At 38.1% G+C, this 18,591-nt stretch overlaps 1 protein-coding gene across 7 annotated transcripts; it reads left to right on the top strand.

Annotated features, from left to right (window-relative positions):
* The first annotated feature begins 293 nt into the window (after positions 1-293).
* LOC126922512 (unconventional myosin-Va) lies at positions 294-18,557 on the top strand. 7 transcript variants are annotated; one of them, XM_050735117.1, is made up of 23 exons: positions 294-886; positions 8,465-8,889; positions 9,232-9,532; positions 9,608-9,925; positions 10,257-10,745; positions 10,822-11,028; positions 11,205-11,327; positions 11,421-11,719; positions 12,154-12,772; positions 12,869-13,060; positions 13,126-13,488; positions 13,578-13,877; positions 13,979-14,084; positions 14,572-14,758; positions 14,865-14,897; positions 15,081-15,279; positions 15,355-15,448; positions 15,577-15,633; positions 16,002-16,172; positions 16,264-16,939; positions 17,005-17,287; positions 17,379-17,546; positions 17,830-18,557. In XM_050735117.1, exons 1-22 carry the CDS (start codon positions 860-862, stop codon positions 17,496-17,498), a joined length of 5,589 nt encoding a protein of 1,862 aa, XP_050591074.1. In that variant the 5' UTR covers positions 294-859; the 3' UTR covers positions 17,499-17,546; positions 17,830-18,557. The 7 variants fall into 7 exon arrangements, with proteins under 7 accessions (XP_050591074.1, XP_050591073.1, XP_050591075.1 ...); XM_050735116.1 differs by lacking the exon at positions 17,830-18,557 and having other exon boundaries at positions 294-657; positions 744-886; positions 17,379-17,624; XM_050735118.1 differs by lacking the exon at positions 17,830-18,557 and having other exon boundaries at positions 14,868-14,897; positions 17,379-17,624.
* The last annotated feature ends 34 nt before the right edge of the window (positions 18,558-18,591 follow it).

Below are 18,591 nucleotides of genomic sequence, written 5' to 3'. Positions count from 1 at the left end.
TCACGACTGTTAGGTAATATGTCGTTACAATTTCGTTAGTAAAAAGATCATTCTGAGGTTTATTTCACAACGATGGAACTTCGTAATAGAGAAGATTGCTGAAACAATTCTAATTTACTGTCGTAGGATGTGAGAAAATCCACTCGTCTCATTTTTCGATTCGCCTGCGAGATGGCGTAAAACTCGTAGTTCGATCTTCGAAGAGAGACGTCGATAGCCAGAACGAATATGGAAAAGAAGGAAAGAAAAGATTGCTTCGGCTGGAAAGCCGAAGAGTAGTCGTGCAAGGAGTCGAAGAGGGGCGCCGAATCTAAACCCGATAACGAACCAGCTGGTGGCAGTGCCGTCGGACGACGTTTACGTGGAAGTACGGCCTTCGCGAAAATTCATTTCTCTATCCAATCACTGTCGAATGATTCTAACGAAGAAATTTGAAAAACGATAGAGACAGTGTCACAAAATTAGAAATTGTTAAAACGATTACTTGTGATTCTCGTTATCGGTAATTGGTGATCCATCGATTTTTGGTGATTCCTGATCGAAACAAGGCAAAGCAAAGGAAACAGAGAATAAGAAGAAGAAGAAGAAGAAGAAGAGGAAGAAGAAGAAGAAGAAGAGAAAAAACAAAAACAGAAACATGCCTTGACCGCACCTCAGGTGACACCAGGATGTATTGTATAGTCGAAAGAATATCACTGTGCCTGTAGCGCGTATAACTTTTGATTGGACGACAAATGTCGTAGGTATTCTTATCTGTGCTGAGGTGTGTGCGTGTGTGAGTGAAATCGTGTGTGGCTGTGGGTGCTGCTCTCCTCGATTGTATCTGACCTGACCCAGGTGAGCACCTGGACCAACAAAGATGACTACGAGGGAGTTATATGTGAAGGTACGAACCAGTTCAGATTCTCAGGCCATCGCAGGTACACGAATCCAGTTCTACGATGGCAACTGGTTTAGTAGCATTGTGACAAGCTTGTCTGTTGACATTTACAATTACCTTTTCATGAAATCTCTCTTAAAGCCTGGCGAGAATATCTCTTCCATTATAGAACAGTACAAGAGGTAGAATCTTAACTTGTGTTTGTGAATCGAATAAATAAGTTCCAATAATGACAAATATAAATGTATATTATGGTGGAAATGATCGTGAGCCTAGTAATTCTTTGAAAACCGCGGAGAGATGTTTGGATCATTGTCGAATTACAAAACGAATTTTCGTCTCCGAAGTTCCCTAAATATTTCCATAGTTATTGCTAGTGAATCTAGTTTTATAATATTGTGCAAACTGCATTTGCGTGTTCTCTCTAAAATTCCGAATGGAAGAGTCCGTTCTGCAGAGAAGCAGAGGAGGTCTCTCGGTAAATATGTTGGAGTAGATCTCATGTAAACGTATGCGAAATTTTCTCTGCGAGTTATCCAGTGTTTTAAAACACTCGTATGCTTCTATTCCTTCTCCCGATTTTCTGATAAAAATTTTAAAATATAGCTGCTCGATTTCCGACGAATATCTGGCTCAAAAAAAGGTTGATCGATCCTCTCTATCTGCCTGATATTACTCTCGTTTCATTTTATACGAATTTAAGTGCATGGAAATGCGTTATCGATTACGTTTTCGAAGTTTGGAAAAGTTCGAAGCGCGTCGTTAAAACCTGAAACGAAGCAAGGAAGATTGAATATTATTTTGTAAAATCGAACGAAACTTTCTTCTTTTCTATCGCCGATGCATATCGTGCATGGTTAATTGTTTGAGAAAATTGTGCTGTAGACAATATATTGTTGCAATTAGTTGGGAAGTATCCATTATCGATTCGATCGAAGATGTCTTTCTCAACCTTAACTGCTACTTTCACAAAAGGTGTCTATTCCTTTCAATTTTGATAGCAGTAATTTGCACTGTTTCGAACTATGCATGACCTTCTCAATATGACATTTCAAATTATAGTTACGTGTATCTCATCGATCTCGCTTGTGATCTCAAAAAAGAGATTCGATACTCTCTACGATTTAAACGATACGGCAGTGATAGGTACGTAAATAATAATTCTGGTTTATAACAGAAAGTAGCGGAGAACGAGGGACGAGCAAGTCTAAAATCCAGAAGTTCTTTTTAAAAGAAAAATCAATAATTGTCGTATGGAAGCTCGGAGCCTCAAGACCTAAATTTCGCTTTAAAACCAGTGATTACGACTAGGTTGTCGACCACGATAACATTTGTTGTATACAAACGAAGCGTTTCTTGACAAGAGATTATTGCGTCGAAGCATTGGTTATGTCCCTGACTAAGTATCGCTCGTAAAGTCTCTCGTTCTGTATTATAATCGTTAATAATAATCGTTATAATAATTAGACAAATTATCTATACAAAACTTCAGGTAAACTAAAATATTAAAAAGTAAGATTCTGCTCGCATTTAATTATAACTTACCCACGAGGAAATCTATCTGTTAACCATGCAGAAATGAAAACTGGGATACTGAATTAGTGTTCTGAATTAGCTGATAATTACTTGGGTCTTACTATGCGTGAGAATGTTACGTACAAATTGCACAGGGAACGTAAGGGAACGTAAGGATACTGTGAGAATACTTAGTCGACGAGAACAGAGAGTTTAGTTCAGCCCGAACCTGCCCCTTTAAGGTCGTGCCGTGGCTCTCCATCTTGACTGATTTATTGCCTTGGTCAAGTGAACTGCGGGGGTTGTCCGAGGTCGTATCGCAATTTTCGTCCAAGTTACCTCCAATGATATTTGCTTCTTAATAGCGCTAACTACTAATAGAAACGTGGCTAAAATATACCCGCAATCGTTAATGGACATTACATCTGTAGATACTGGTAAAGTCAGGGACACCTATTGCTCAGTACAGAACGCGCGTATTGATTTAGTCATCTTATGGATGGTCTTTGAGTTTTACGATTTATAAACGCGAACAGAGAATAATATATCGCGTACGAACACAGCTTAACTCTTAAAGGCCACGAATCTCTTAATACGAAATTTTGTTTTCTTATTGTCATCCTATAATGATATCGTACATGTGTTTCAAAAATGACAAAATTCTAGTTTTCCAGGGAAAAGCTCTTTGCAAACTTACGAAACAATAATTTATTAACGCGTAATGCTGGCAAAGAAAGAAACAGACTCTAGGAAACAATGTCCAAATATTATTTTTATAATTTGTCATTCTCATTTTGAAATACTTCTTCGACGGTTTTCATGTTCTTTTAACGTAGGATCACATTATTTCCTGACGCGATCGTGATATTAATTCGTAATTACCGCGTACGATGATCGTTCTACGCTTCTTCTAGTGTCGAACAATAACGAAACGTCTAATTCCACTAATTCGATTTTGTTAATTTCTTGATTCAGAGAAGATGCTCCCAGATAAATTTTCTTACGATGACCTTTAAGGGTTAAAATGTTTCCTGTTGCAAAACTCTTGTAACAATTAATTGCGCAATAGCAAGTGTTTAACGTTTTGCGAACTAGTTTCGACACGTTTGAACGTAACAGGCGAACTCATAATGAAATAGAATGTCGTCTAGGTACGATGCTAGCCGGTTTGAGACACAAGGAAATAATGAAATTATATTATGCAATAAATTGAAACTCGAGCCGTAGTCTCGATCGCACCTTTACATTTAAAGGTAAGCTAACCCCATTCGAGACTGTTGCTCGCACGATCAGTTCGAGGAACGTGATCGCTAAGACTTCTCTTACGAACGGGCAGTTCCCTTTCTCTTGGAACAGAAAAGCAAAGCGTCTTGGAATAGGTCGTTCTCCTTGCTTCTTCGTGGCCCGTCACAAGGAGGCACAAGCAGAGTCACTATCGTGGACATTATGCTCCGCGTGATTTTATCCGAAAGGTCAAGGAAGATTTCTTTGAGATTCGTCATCCTACGATGATCCTACGATGTGTTAATCCGGGTGTAACGGTTTCGTAGAAATATTTTCGTCACTTTGCCCCTCTAATTTTTCCACGTTCGTAAATTGATCTCGAGTGCCTTGAAAAATACGTGTACGATACGGAGAAGGCATTTTTGTAGACTTTCGTTGTCTCGTGACGACAGCACCGTGATACAGCAATTTAGTGGAGAACAAAATTGTCGCTTGGTTAAATACGGTGTTTCGATCGCCCTTTTGTGCAACCTCCGTGAAAAACGGAGGATTCCTTATAGCAGTCTCCCACGAAGGCATCCCGCTTCGCGATCTTACTCAACACTGAAAGTATGAACTCACATTCTCACGCTCGTAAACTTCGCTCGATGAACATTGTGCATTTAGATTTGCATTTGCAGTTACACTTTATACGCTGTCCTTTAAATTATAGCGGCTCGAGGAAGCGTTTGAACACTTGTGGAAACTCCCTCTCTCTTTCTCTTATGAATCTATTACGTATACAGGTATAATATAGGACATCTTTAAAGCTTCGTTAGCACTTTCTTCTTTATTATCGAAATTAGTAATAGCAAATATGAATTGGTTCCAAGTTTTACGAATGACATCACGATCTATCTCTTTTCAGCGTTATCGAAATTTGAAACGTTTCATACAGCGCATAATAGATTCAGTAATGCTTCTATAATTTCTACAAATGCTCAAATACTTTCGCGACTCGCTATACCTATCTTCTGCATAACTAAGATCGATAACGCATCGAACATGATCAAACGATATGATACAGGCCGTAATCATGAAATACGTACTCGATATAAAAGGCACGTTTATCTTTAGCCGATTGAAAGGGAAACTGTTGGGTGCACAGGGTGCATGTGACACGGTAGCTCGCCACCAGTGTCAACGATGCCAATTTCGACGCACGTGGTAAAAATCATACGTGGGCGGGAAACTTGACCTGGTTATTCTCGATAACGGAGAACCTTTCTCAGGAACAACGATGCCGAGCTACGGCGATCGATCTCTCGACGACAAACACGACGTCAAGCGGTTTCTAGGTGTAGCACGATGCTCTCTAAATGTACTTCGGATTTGCTGCTGAAAGCGTAACAACGTTAAGCCTTGGCAACACAGTTGCGAATAATATTTTGCGATAAATGTTAAAGTTCACATCTGCGTAAATCGTCAACAATAACAGAAGCAGGAGAAAAGATAGCAGACACCGAGGAACGTTAACAATGATCGCAATTGTTATATGCTACGTATTGAACAAACGAACAAATGCGAAGATAAATTATTTCGCACGTCGAACGTACATAAGAGAATATGACAGGCAATTTCGAACGTATCTACATTACCAGAGTATATTTACGCCACTTGTGTTACGTTATTACGTTAGGGTCTTAATTTTCAAGAGAAAGGTTTCCGCAATCCTTAGCTTTCATTTTGATCAATAAGCGAGCAGAACAATCGGAGATACGCGTGCAGGCGATTTCCACGCATTTTAAAGCTCGCCGAGTTCTATTCTCTTGTTACGCGAATACGCACGAGTCGTGAAATCTGGATGTATTCTGTGGGAGGAATCAGTGGCAAAATGATTCATTCTGGAGTGGTTGTAGATAAGATTATAACATGTATCTTCCCTTTCCTATGTTTACGTGAATATTACAAATAAAATTAGATGTTCGTGGAATAACGTCATCGTGATGACGTCATAAAATTGTTATCGCGAGGTCGTTATTGTCAAACGCGAAGGTATTTTTAGCCGCGGGAATGAATTTTCTAATTGCATCTTACGCCGACGAAAAAGTTGATAAATTCGCTGGCACGCGTTATAAATTATATAAGGATACGTTGTTACGTTCCATTCGTTTTCCATAATAATAATGATAATAATAATCGATAATATTGGAGTTATCGAACGTAGTAAAAAATTGCGTAGTTTGAGCATCGAAACGAGTCGTGAATAGAACGCGACAGAAGCCGTAGATCGGTGGTCTGTTGGCGAAGCTCAAACACAACAAGCGAGTGGACTGCGTTCATGTAGGCAACAGAACTTCCCCTATATTTCTGCGATACTATGTTGCACTGCGTCAGAAATATCTTCGAAATTATCTCCTCGGCTGGTCGAGGAGCGCAACGATATTATTGAAATATCTTTTTTTTCTTTCAGAAATTTCGCATTCAATGAAAGTTATGCTTAGGATAGAGCCGAAATATTCATGAATGGGAAGCAGAGATTTACGTACCTAATTACTAGTTACGCAACTTACGAAAGCCGTGAGAGAAGTCGAGGTTGAGAGAACAGCAATTAATTTGAAAGGAAGAGGCGAAAGTCGGATATTCTCATCTTCGAACTTAGCGATTGTCGCGCTTAGATCGAATCGCGCGCGGTTCGCTCTCATTCTGACCACCTTTTCAATTAACAAGCCGCGTGGGAACCCGGTAGGATTTTACTTTTTATATAGCTTTCCGTGAGTAAGGCTTAACAGAGTAATCGTTATTTGGTACGTAACGTAGAAAGCATGGGAACTACATACTTCTTTGGTACACTTTGACGAACGAAGTGAACCGTGAAACGTCCATCGCGAGAGAAAGGGTAGGATTTGCTGGAATTAGAACAATAGAATATTCTACGAGTCATCGACCACTTACTTTCCGAAAAGTAAGCACGATCGAATAAGTACGAATCGAATGTACGGATAAACGTTGAAATCGCGAAGAGAATTTGTCTGCTACTTTGCTGTCCGTTATCGTCCAAATATTTCGTAATACTTTTCTTCCGATGATTTCGATGGGATTCGAATTTAGGAAATACATATTTCCTTGAATTTTTTCCCGTTCAAATTTATCGATGTGTCACGGATTACGTTTGCTGGAAAGGTGTAGCGTATTACGAAATTCGCAGAGATGCGTCCACCGGCGAATTCGTAATTGCACAATGTGAAATTGCAAAGTCAGCAATCAAGTAACCTCGAAACGCGAAGATACAATAACTACACTTGGAGTAACGTAGCGTTAGTAATCATTGCTGAATTATAGTGCGTAGTTTATGACTGAACGTCTAAACACGGTGATGTTCAAAATCTCGAGGTTAATCGTTCCATTAATAATCCCGCGAAGGGAAAAGTATTCCATATTGCGAGAAAGTTGTAATTATTGGTTTAATAATTTTAGCGATAGCATGCCGAGGTACGAAGTTACTTTTAATTAAAATATCGACGGCGTTGAAAATGAAATTTGTCTGTGTACCACGGATAGTCTACATATGTTCTTCTTGATCTTTTCTCGGTATCTTTCGAACGATGTCTTGCATAATAGTTGAGTCATGAGAGTTCACGGTTAATTTTCATTTCTTCCTAACCATAGCTGCCTCATATACGCGTGTCGCTATTCTGTTTAAAGGCAGAGCACGCGTAAAACACTTCACTGTTTTAAATCGTTTTAACCGGTTTCTGAATATCAAAACGCGACGGTGTAAATCCAACGATGTTTAGAGAAGACAGCGAACTATACCGTTGCTCGATATTTCTTCAGCTCACGTAATTCGTCTTTTGTCTGTACACCACAGCTCGATAACAGTACATTTTGGTATTTCGTGTCTCATTTGTATGATAGCGAGACAAGCTGAAGAACCATTTCCTTGATACCGTTACGAATCTTTTTATCTTCCAAGGAAAATTACCTTCAACAGTGTTCGTTTTATCTTTGAAGTGCCTTTTCCTTTGTTGGAAAAGTCCCTTCAGAGTTGATAATTTTGTAATTAGAAAATACCACGTTCAAAAGTGTTTGTTACATCTTTGAAATATCTTCTCCCTTTTTGGAAGAGTTCCTTTAGGGTCGACGATCTTGTAATTAGGAAAAATGATACTTAACAGTGTTCGTTTCATTCTTGGAAAAGGGAAATTTCTTTTCCCTTTTTTGGGGGGAACGTTCCTCCAGAAATCGACAATTTTATAGTCACTGTATTTTCGAACACGTTACGGAAAAACGTGTCGCGGTTACAGAGTAATAACGGTTCTAACGCGATAACCAATCTCGATTTGGCGCAGTTGGCGTCGTAATCGATATGCTGTATTGCCGACCTCATTTTCATACGTACTTCTCGCAAAAAGGAAAAGCAGGTCATCTTTTCAAAAGAAGGAAAATTAGACGCCGAGTAATTAACTCGTACGAGCTCGTTCGTGTAGTTGAAAAACTTCTTGCTCGGGCTCGTATCTCAAGGCGATATTTCACCGTTCAGTCGCGAAGCTTAACTTTTAAAACAACAATGATAGCGTGAAGTACTTTTCAACGTTATATCGCTAACATAAATTTACCATCATAACGAAATGTAAAGTACTTATTATATTGACGCATAGGTGCTTAATAAAAATAGTGATATTAAAGAGGAATCCGTGTTTCGTTGGAGTTAAAGTAATGGTAGAATTAGGTTCGTTCTATTATCGCTTTACAACGTTGCATCCTTAGATTTGCCATCGTAACGAACTGTATTGTACCATGTTGATGCACAAATGCTTGATAAAAATAAAAATAGACGTATTGGAGAGGAATATGTGTTTTCAGGGTGGTAAGGTATGGGTGCCGCACCCAGAAAAGGTTTGGGAAGGTGCGGTGCTTCTGGAAGATTACAAATTAAAACAGCGAACCTTGAAGGTTCATACGGACGATTCCAATCAGACGAAGGTCTTGGAGATCAAATCAGATTCCGATTTACCACCGTTAAGAAATCCTGATATACTTATAGGGGAGAATAATTTGACATCGTTGTCGTTTCTTCACGAGCCAGCTGTTCTGTATAATCTACAGATTCGTTTTCAACGACACTGTATTTACACTTATTGCGGTATCGTTTTGGTTGCGTTTAACCCATACAATGAACTTCCAATTTATGGCAACGACACGATATGGGCGTACAGGGGTCAGGCGATGGGCGATTTGGAACCTCATATATTCGCCGTCGCTGAGGAAGCGTACACCAAGCTGGAAAGGTTGAAAGCTTCTTTACTCTGTCACAAATTACTTAACCCTTTGAGTGTTCGCTAAAGGTACCAGTAACTTAAAAGCCTAACACCTAGCGAGGAGCGTACAAAGAATAAGAAATACACCGACATCTTTGGACTTTTAATTTAACGTAAGAAGATCGCAGAGAATAAACAATTAAATGATAAGCCTATTTAGATCTTTCTGAAAGCAATCTTTTAAAAAGCAAGAATATTTCTAATGTTAAGACGGTCGATGTACGTTGTCTGTACGGATTAAACACTCAGAGGGTTAAATGTTATACAGGCAGGTGATGGTTAGAGTTTTTAAATGTTGCATAATAAACGTAGGGAAGGTCACGACCAATCTATTATCGTTTCTGGAGAATCCGGCGCTGGAAAAACTGTCTCTGCAAAATATACGATGCGATATTTCGCTACCGTCGGTGGTTCAACGACCGAGACGCAGGTCGAGAAGAAAGTCCTTGCCTCTCTACCGATCATGGAAGCTATCGGTAATGCAAAGACAACGAGAAACGATAATTCCTCGAGATTCGGGAAGTTCATCGAGATTCAATTTAACAAACACTACCACATCACCGGGGCCAGTATGAGAACTTATCTTCTGGAAAAGTCAAGAGTCGTGTTTCAGGTATTATTAATTGGTACACCTCTCGCGTTCGTTTCTTCACGAATGAGCCGGTTAGTTAAACGAATGATTTTCTAGACATACGAGGAAAGGAATTATCATATATTTTATCAAATGTGCGCAGCCGCGGCGCGTCTACCTCATTTGCATTTGAGCCACCAGAATAAGTTTCACTATCTAAATCAAGGAAATGATCCCTTGATAGACGGCGTGGATGACTTGATGTGTTTCGATGAGACGATAAGCGCGCTCACCATGCTTGGATTCTCGTCCAAGCAGCAGGACGACATGCTTCGTATTTTAGCAGCTATTATGCATTTGGGAAACGTGAATATAGGGAATGCCGATAACCAAAATTCGAGCAATGAGAACGACACCGAAACCAGTTACATTCATGTAAATATCACGATTTTACCTTAACTCTGAGATCCACTCTGCTTACATTTGGTTAAAATGTTCTATCTGGCATTTTCTCATTTTTCAAGACACGGCGAAATATTCGAAATTTATCCCGTGTATTTTAGCTTTCAAGCATAGTTACGGCTGTTACGAGATAACGATTAAACATTTTCTGCGAAGCGAAGAAAAACAAAGACGGCACAAGGAAAATGATAATTTTTCCTTGATAGAAAAGATTCCGTTTTCTTCGGTTTCGAAATAGATAGGACATTTCAATCAAAGAGAACTTTACTGACATTCGATGTACCTTGTTATGCAACCTTTTTAGTCGTCAGACAAACATCTATTGATGATGTGCGAGCTGTTGGGCACCGACGTGAACGCGATGCGAAAATGGCTGTGCCATAGAAAAATCGTGTCGATGAGGGAAGTATTCTTGAAACCAATGAACGTGGAACAAGCGATTGGTGCTAGAGACGCACTGGCCAAACATATTTACGCGGAATTGTTCAATTGGATAGTAGCTGGCATCAATAACTCCTTGCATTCTCAAAACAAACCTCAGTGTTTCATCGGTGTCCTGGATATTTACGGTTTCGAGACATTCGAGGTCAATTCTTTCGAACAGTTTTGCATAAATTACGCGAACGAGAAGCTTCAACAACAATTCAATCAGCACGTCTTCAAGTTAGAGCAGGAGGAGTATTTTAAGGAGGAGATCGAATGGACTTTCATAGACTTCTATGACAATCAACCTTGTATCGATCTCATCGAAACGAAACTGGGTATCCTCGATTTGTTGGACGAGGAATGTAGGGTTGGTGATACTTTTCGTTCTTCTTCAAAGACTCACTCGCTAAAACGTACAATACTCAAATGATCATTTTATGCAGATGCCGAAAGGTTCGGATAGTTCATGGGCGGATAAACTTTACTCGAAATGTGGAAAATCGAAACACTTCGAGAAACCACGATTCGGAACTTCTGCCTTCTTGATTCACCATTTTGCCGACCGGGTGCAATACGAAACGACTGGATTTTTAGAAAAAAACAGAGACACCGTTATCGAGGAACAGGTTGACGTACTGCGAAACGGAGACGTATGTAAAATTCACGCAGCTCGGTGCTTTGGATTATGGTTACTGTAGATGCATGTTCTAACTAAGCAAATGTTGGGAAGTACACTTATAAAAGTATAAATATTACGAATGCATCAACTGTGGCCATAGCCTTATGCGTAGATCGCAGAAAATGTTCATACTGTTTATTGTTTCAGAATAAGTTATTGAAGAAGTTATTCAGCGAAGAGGATCCGAAGCTTATGGTACCATCGAACGTGAGACTGAAAGTATCGGCTCAAAAGCCAGCGTTAAATTCGCCTAAGCAAAATAAGAAAACGGTAATTTGATACTAACGGGGTGCAGAGTTTTTGCTGTAATTCTCTGTTGGTGATTTTGATCGATAAATGTTTGTTGTTGTGCAATATCTGTAGGTAGGTTCGCAATTTCGCGACTCCTTGAATATGTTGATGTCTACATTAAACGCAACTACACCGCATTACGTGCGCTGTATCAAACCAAACGATACCAAGGAAGCATTTGAATACAACCCAATTCGTGCGATGCAGCAATTACGGGCTTGCGGTGTCCTAGAGACGATTAGAATATCCGCTGCTGGATTTCCCAGTCAAAGAACGTACAACGAATTCTTTCTCAGGTACAGGAGCCTCTGTAAATTCAAGGATATTCGACGCGACGACCTCAAAGAAACCTGTCGACGAATATTGGGCAGGTCAGTTACGTTCACTTTCCATTATCGTTCCACTCTCTTTCTCCTTCTATAATAAATTTGTAATATAAAATAAATCTCCTATTAGGATACTCCGAAAACCTGTAACATTTTTGATCGGTCGATTAATTCTACCAATAGAATATTTTATATGTATATTTATTATGCCCTTTTACCGACAACTTAACAAATACCAATTAGAGGCCAAATGTAGCAGTTAAAAAAATTAATCAGTCATTGGAAATGCGTATTTCTACGATGACATAATACATTCAAATTTTTGCTAACTTTCGCTGTGAACTTTCTAAACTACTAAAATGCAATAAGCTCATCTTTTCTAACACAATCGAGAGTTATCGAAAGTAATGGTACATCTATTGTTCGATAATGCGTTAATTCCGTAAAAATAGAGTATAAAACAACTTGAATTTCCTCAGGTATATCAAAGACGAAGATAAATTTAAATTCGGCAAGACGAAGGTTCTTTTTCGTGCTGGTCAAGTAGCTTATCTAGAGAAGCTACGAGCGGAACGACAGCGAGATGCTTGTGTTATGATCCAAAAAACGGTGCGCGGTCTGATATGCCGTAGTAGGTATAAGAAGATTCGATGTGCTGTGCTTGGTCTTCAAAGATACGGAAGAGGATACATCGCTAGGCAGAAAGCTCAGGCTGTGAGGGAAGAAAGGGCCGCGACGAAAATTCAAGCTCGTGTCAAAGGTTGGCTGAAGAGGCGTCGATATCTCCAGATAAAGCGCACAATTCTCGGTATTCAGACGTACGGCAGGGGAAAACTGGCGCGGCAGAAATACGAACGAATGAAAGACAATGCGGCAGCGATTGTAATTCAGAGATTCGCCAGGGGTTACCTTGTTCGAATGGCGTGCAAGAAAAAATTAAGAGATATTATAACCGTTCAGTCTTGCATCAGAAGGCATATGGCGAGGAAGGAGTTTAAGAGATTGAAAGCTGAAGCGAGAAGCGTGGAACACGTAAAATCTCTGAACAAGGGATTAGAGAAGAAGATCATGACTCTGCAGCAAAAGATCACCGAGCTTGTATGTTTTAACAACATTATTATTTACAAGTTTAGGCATATATGAATAATATTGGCGTTAAAGGTGTTGAACGTTGGAACATTGTTTGGTTTCTAGATGAAAGAGAATCAGGTAATGAAGAACGTTCAGAACGAGATGATAGACTTGAAACACAAATTAGAAGGACTGAAATCCGTAGACGCGGAGAATAAGAAATTAAATGCTATACTAATAGAGAAAACGAAAGAATTAGAAAAGATTCAGGATATCGTGAAAGCTGAAAGAGATGAAAAAATGGATATTTTACAGGTAACTTGTTGGAAATGTTCGGTTAAGTTGTGTATAGGGGATTGAATATCGTATATTTTATTTAGGACAAGGAAAGAAATACACAAGAGAAAGAACAAGAAAATATGGAGCTTCTGGGTGAAATCGAAAAGTTGCGAAAGGAACTTTCGGTAGCTAATGAAAAGTTGAAGAACAACCAACGCGGTGCTGAAGAGAACTTGAAGTATCGTTTAGAGCAGGAAAAAGATCTTCTCCTGCTGGATCAGGACCAGGATCGTGGCGCCTATCAGAAATTATTGAAAGAATATCACGAGTTAGAGCAACGTACAGAAATGTTAGAACAGAAACTCGCTATGCATGCTCCTGCACACTCGCGTTCTCTTAGCAATGCTTCCAGCAGTAGCGGGCAAATCGTGTCTACGGAACTTCCACAAGATGACCAGAATATCGTAAAATCATCTTTTATATATCTTTGTCTAGATTTAATTCATTTCTGTGATATATAGTTTAACATTTCATTTAATTCCGTTTAAATAAGGATTTGGGTTACGGTTCGGTAAGATCGACTGGTTCTTCTTCGACTCCTTACTCGCGGCTGGAAACGATTGACTGGAATCAGCAAAGATCAGATAGCCCACCCGATGGAGAGGTCCAATCGAATAAATCACCTGCCGAGACGAATGGTCCGACACACGCGCCAGTAGATATCGGATTAGTGTTGAAGCTTCAACAGAAATTAAAGGATGTTGAGAAAGAGAAGGGAAGATTAATCAGGATGGTGGAAGATTTAGAACGTGATAGTCCCGAAGAAACTTCGAGGATGCAAGATACATTTAGGGTGATTTCACGTGCTTAGAAACTCGATCTATCGCATTAAACGTTAAGTTAGTAATACGCAATGATGATATTAAAATTAATACCAATTTCTGGATTTTATAGCTTCAAGAATTGGAAATGGAAAATGCTCAGTTAAAGAAAGATTTAGATTCTTTAAGAAAAAGCGTTTCCTCAACAGGCCTAACTGGTGCCCAGCAGAATCTCATGGGTAATTTGTTAATTTACATGGCTAAGGAATTTTGTCATTATTTGCTTTATCGTGTACTGTAATCGAATGTCGCTTTCTTCATATGTCTTTGTTTAGTCTAGTTTTAATATATTATACTTTTATGTTTTTTTTTTTTTTTTTTTTTTTTTTGGTGTGCCATTAACCAAAGCTTAGTATATAAGATATGCAAATATTGCATCCTCATAGATTTTTATTTTGCTTCTTGGAATCCTTCATCTGCTTGATGTATGCACGTTAACGTTAATAAAACACATTCTCCCGTCTCTAATAGCGAATAACCATAGTTCATATCATGCCGTTCCCTGATGTGACTATTTATAACGTTGAAAGCAATAAAAGATTAAAAAGGAAATTTGTTTTTCTTTCGCACATTCTCTTTGTTTTTACATAATATAATCTGCTTGTGAAATAAAAGGGATAATATAAATGGATAAATGAGGAGTACGATAAATAATTTCCATTTTAGGACAATTCGATGCGCTTCAAGAAGAGCTTGAGAGAAGACGAGAAGAATGCATTCAACTGCATAGCGTGTTGGCAGACAATACACGAAGAATGAAGAGCTTAGGCTCGAATTATGGCCGCGATGTGGACATTATAAACGAAGACGGTGAATTAGTACTCGCCTTCGAAACACAGAAAAAGATCAACAGGTATTTTGAGATTTCTCGAATTTTGTAATCTTGTTTTTGACGAAAGAGAAATGTTAAACCGTATCTAATCGTGTTTTGTCCTTTGTGCATGCACTTCAATTTTCAGTAGACTTAAGACAAAGCGAAAGGCTTCGAGAGAGTGAGTTGAGCAGATAATTTGCCGCGACTAATCAGCGATCTTTATCAGAAATCAACGAAACTTAACGATGCCATTCATTATCAAATATCTCATACATCTAGCGCTAGTTCCTCCAGTTTCTTTCCATTGAACAATTTTATTGAAAGTAATAGGTGAATTGACATTTTGTGTTTTCATTTAAAGGCAATTAGAAGACGAGCTTCAAATGAAGGAGAAAGGGTGGCGGGCACAGAGGGATGAATGGCGAGCGGAAATCGATAGGTTACAGGAGGAAATTGAGAAGCAGCAGAAGTTACTATCCGTGAATTTGAGCAAATCGCCGCAGACACAGACTGAGGCATATATGCAACACGAAATTGCCAGGCTAACATCTGAAAATTTGGTAAAATTAATTTTAGTTGTCGTATCAAATAAAGTGTTAACAGAACATTTATTAATAACGATAATTTGGATATAGGAATTGCAAGAAAAATACGATAAAATAGCAGAAGAATGCAGGAAGTTTAAAAGGCAATGCAAGATACTTGCGAAACGTCTGAGGGATGCAGGCTGTGAGTACACATTACTAAGCAAACTGTGTAAATTCTCTTGCTTTTAAACGATATAAAAGGAATGGTCGCGTAGTAAAAATTATTGGAAAGTAGTATTAAAATTGTGTAATATTTAAATGCTTTCTAAGATGAGGGAGACGATACTAAGGAACATAAGGACCGCCCTCATATGTCAAGGGGCGCCGGTGAGTGCGTGGTTCATTTCCATTGCACTTCACATATACCATAATTCACCATAATTTTTATAAATTAGCATCTATAGTACCATTACATCATCTGCCATGTGAATTTTAAAACCTCGCATATTACTATGGGAGACTCAAAATTGTCATAATTTTATCATTACAATAATTATATACAATAATTGTTATAATCTTTTATCTTATTTTCAAACTTATTTCATTTAATGCCATTCTTGATTCTATTTAGTTTTTCGGCTTCTTTTGTTTATATCTTCGATTTATCTATTTGTTTTTTCAGTTTTATTAATTTATTTCCATCTAACTTCGTAAAACTGAAAATTATAAAAAAAAATTAAAATTCTTTCTTATAGTGCCAGATACTGCAGAATCTGTGAGCGATTCTGCGATAATGTCTTCCAATAGTCAGTCGGGAGATAATGGAAGTAATTTGCCAGTTATCCGGAAGAAAGAAAGAGATTATGAGGGCATGTTCGAATTTAGGAAAGAAGATATCAACATAATAATACGTCATCTCGTTTTCGGTAAATTTAGATAACTTCGCTTATGTTACATAATTTGGATGATGTTATATCTTATGCCGTATCTTTTGAACTGTTACAATTCTTTTTCTAGAGTTAAAACCTAGAATTGCGGTCACATTACTTCCTGGTCTGCCAGCTTATATTCTTTTTATGTGTATAAGGCATACAGACTGTGTAAACGACGATGAAAAAGTGAGATTGTTATTAACAGCATATCTGAATGCTGTGAAACGTGTAGTCAAGAAACGCGAGGACTTTGATTGTAGCGTACTCTGGTTCAGTAACACCTTGAGATTGTTGCATAATATGAAACAGTATTCGGGAGACAAACCTTTCCAAATCGAAAACACACCAAGACAAAATGAGCAATGTCTTAGAAATTTCGATTTAAGCGAGTATCGCCTTGTATTGAGCAACGTGGCGCTTTGGATTTTCAATAATATCGTAACGAACCTTAAAGAAAGGATTCAAGCTCTGACTGTGCCTGCTCTTCTCGAACACGAAGCTATATCAGGCTTGGATTCTAACAAACTCGGTCGACCACGATCATCCTCTATGGGAGAAGAGCCAGAATCAACTCAACAAAAGCTTAATAAACTTCTCGATGAACTTACTTTAGTGTATAAAACTCTTCAGTATCATGGTGTTGATCCTGAGATTGTCGTGCAACTTTTCAAACAACTGTTTTACTTCATGTGCGCTAGTGCTCTGAATAATTTGCTTCTCAGGAATGAACTTTGTCACTGGACGAAGGGCATGCAAATAAGGTTCGTGAAGGTTTGCTAGGATTATTTAATGTGATTACTTAATCTTAACATTATGCTGTCTTTAGATATAATTTGAGCCATTTGGAGCAATGGGGACGAGATCGAAGATTAGAAGCAGCATCCGAAGTGCTTCAGCCAATTGTACAAGCAGCACAGCTTTTGCAAGCTCGTAAAACAGATGAAGACGTAAATTCTGTATGCGAAATGTGCAACAAATTAACCGCGAATCAAATAGTGAAAATTCTAAATTTGTATACACCAGCTGACGACTTTGAAACGCGCGTGCCAGTTTCGTTCATCAAGAAGGTACAGGAAAAATTGAGTGAACGTGGTGAGAACAACGAACAGGTAAGTCTAAATTTTGCTATTTACCTATCTATTATTGAGTCGGTTATGTTAATAAAGAAGTAATTAATGGATAATCAATCTTCTTTTTCAGCTGTTAATGGATCTTATGTATTCATACACAGTAAGATTACCATTCAATCCATCGGATATTCGACTAGAGGATATCGATATACCAGAAGTACTTCATTTACCCATGCTCAAAAAGGTGTAATCATAGGAAAGGAAAAACTTAGAGGCCCTGCTGTGCATATAATTTTTAGTTGAGTAACAGTCTAATGAATAATCGAATTCGTATAGTCTATTTATTAAAAAAAAAAAAAAAACAAAAAACAAAAAAGAAGGAAACAAAGGAAAGAAAGGAAGAACTAGATTACTTTCATAAAATTAGATAACGCATCGAGGGGGGTCACCGACATTACATTTTATATATTTTTTTTTACTCGTGTAATTTGTATTTTATAAAACATCATTCCTATTCTTCCGCGTAGAAGTGTCAATTTAACGAATTCGTTCTGACAAAAATTTTCGTTATTAATGTATAGCGATTGTACGTCAAGACTTAAGGAGGATGGTGTTGATATAAGGCTCTGCTGGAACTTACGATTTAAACATCTGAATTGAGTGAAGACATTGGACGTACGTTAAATAAGAATAAGTGAGATATAAGAATGCAAGTATATACGATGAAACGAAGTGCCGAATTCTGTATCGTATGGTACAGAAATGTTGTTATGGAGATTAAAGATGTTTAAGAAGTGCGTTGTTTCTTGGTGTTGTTAGTCTATCAAAAGTTGTTATGGCAAAATATTGCAACTCCAAGCATGAACTTTATGTATGTAATAAATCTATTGGAGATGCACCTATTGTGTAAAAACAGAAAGAGAAAAGAGATAAGCGTTATGCTGGGATAGATTGTATATTTTGTGATAAGAGAAAGACTATCTGTCTATCCCCATAGACCGAAGGTTGAAGATATTGGAGAAAAAGAGAGAGGAAGATAGAGGTATACAATGTTGTTATAATATAATTTATAAATGTACAAGCGATCGTATTTTGTGCCATTTTATTAGTAGAATGTTACCAAATTGTTTCTTACGTTGATCGATCTGCATTTACGTTTATGCTTTATGAAATAATTTTGGAAACAAAATTCCCACAACCCGGATTATACAGGAAAAAATATCTGTCTACACGATTATACCTTGACTCGATGTGACAAATTTATTTGTTCCTACGAAGAAAATAAAAAAGAATCGTTGATGGAATCATATACCCCACTTATTCAATATACTACACATATTAGT

The sequence above is a fragment of the Bombus affinis genome, chromosome 12, assembly GCF_024516045.1.
Source record: "Bombus affinis isolate iyBomAffi1 chromosome 12, iyBomAffi1.2, whole genome shotgun sequence".
Lineage (NCBI taxonomy): Eukaryota > Metazoa > Arthropoda > Insecta > Hymenoptera > Apidae > Bombus > Bombus affinis.
The sequence above is the reverse complement of the archived record's forward strand: the minus strand, read 5'-3'. Positions and strand labels throughout refer to the sequence as shown.

Coding starts and splice junctions, on each gene's coding strand:
- LOC126922512 (XM_050735117.1), top strand. CDS start 860: ATGACTACGAGGGAGTTATATGTGAAG. Junction 8,890..9,231: donor GCGTACACCAAGCTGGAAAG/GTTGAAAGCTTC, acceptor TAATAAACGTAG/GGAAGGTCACGACCAATCTA. Junction 16,173..16,263: donor AATACGTCATCTCGTTTTCG/GTAAATTTAGAT, acceptor TTCTTTTTCTAG/AGTTAAAACCTAGAATTGCG.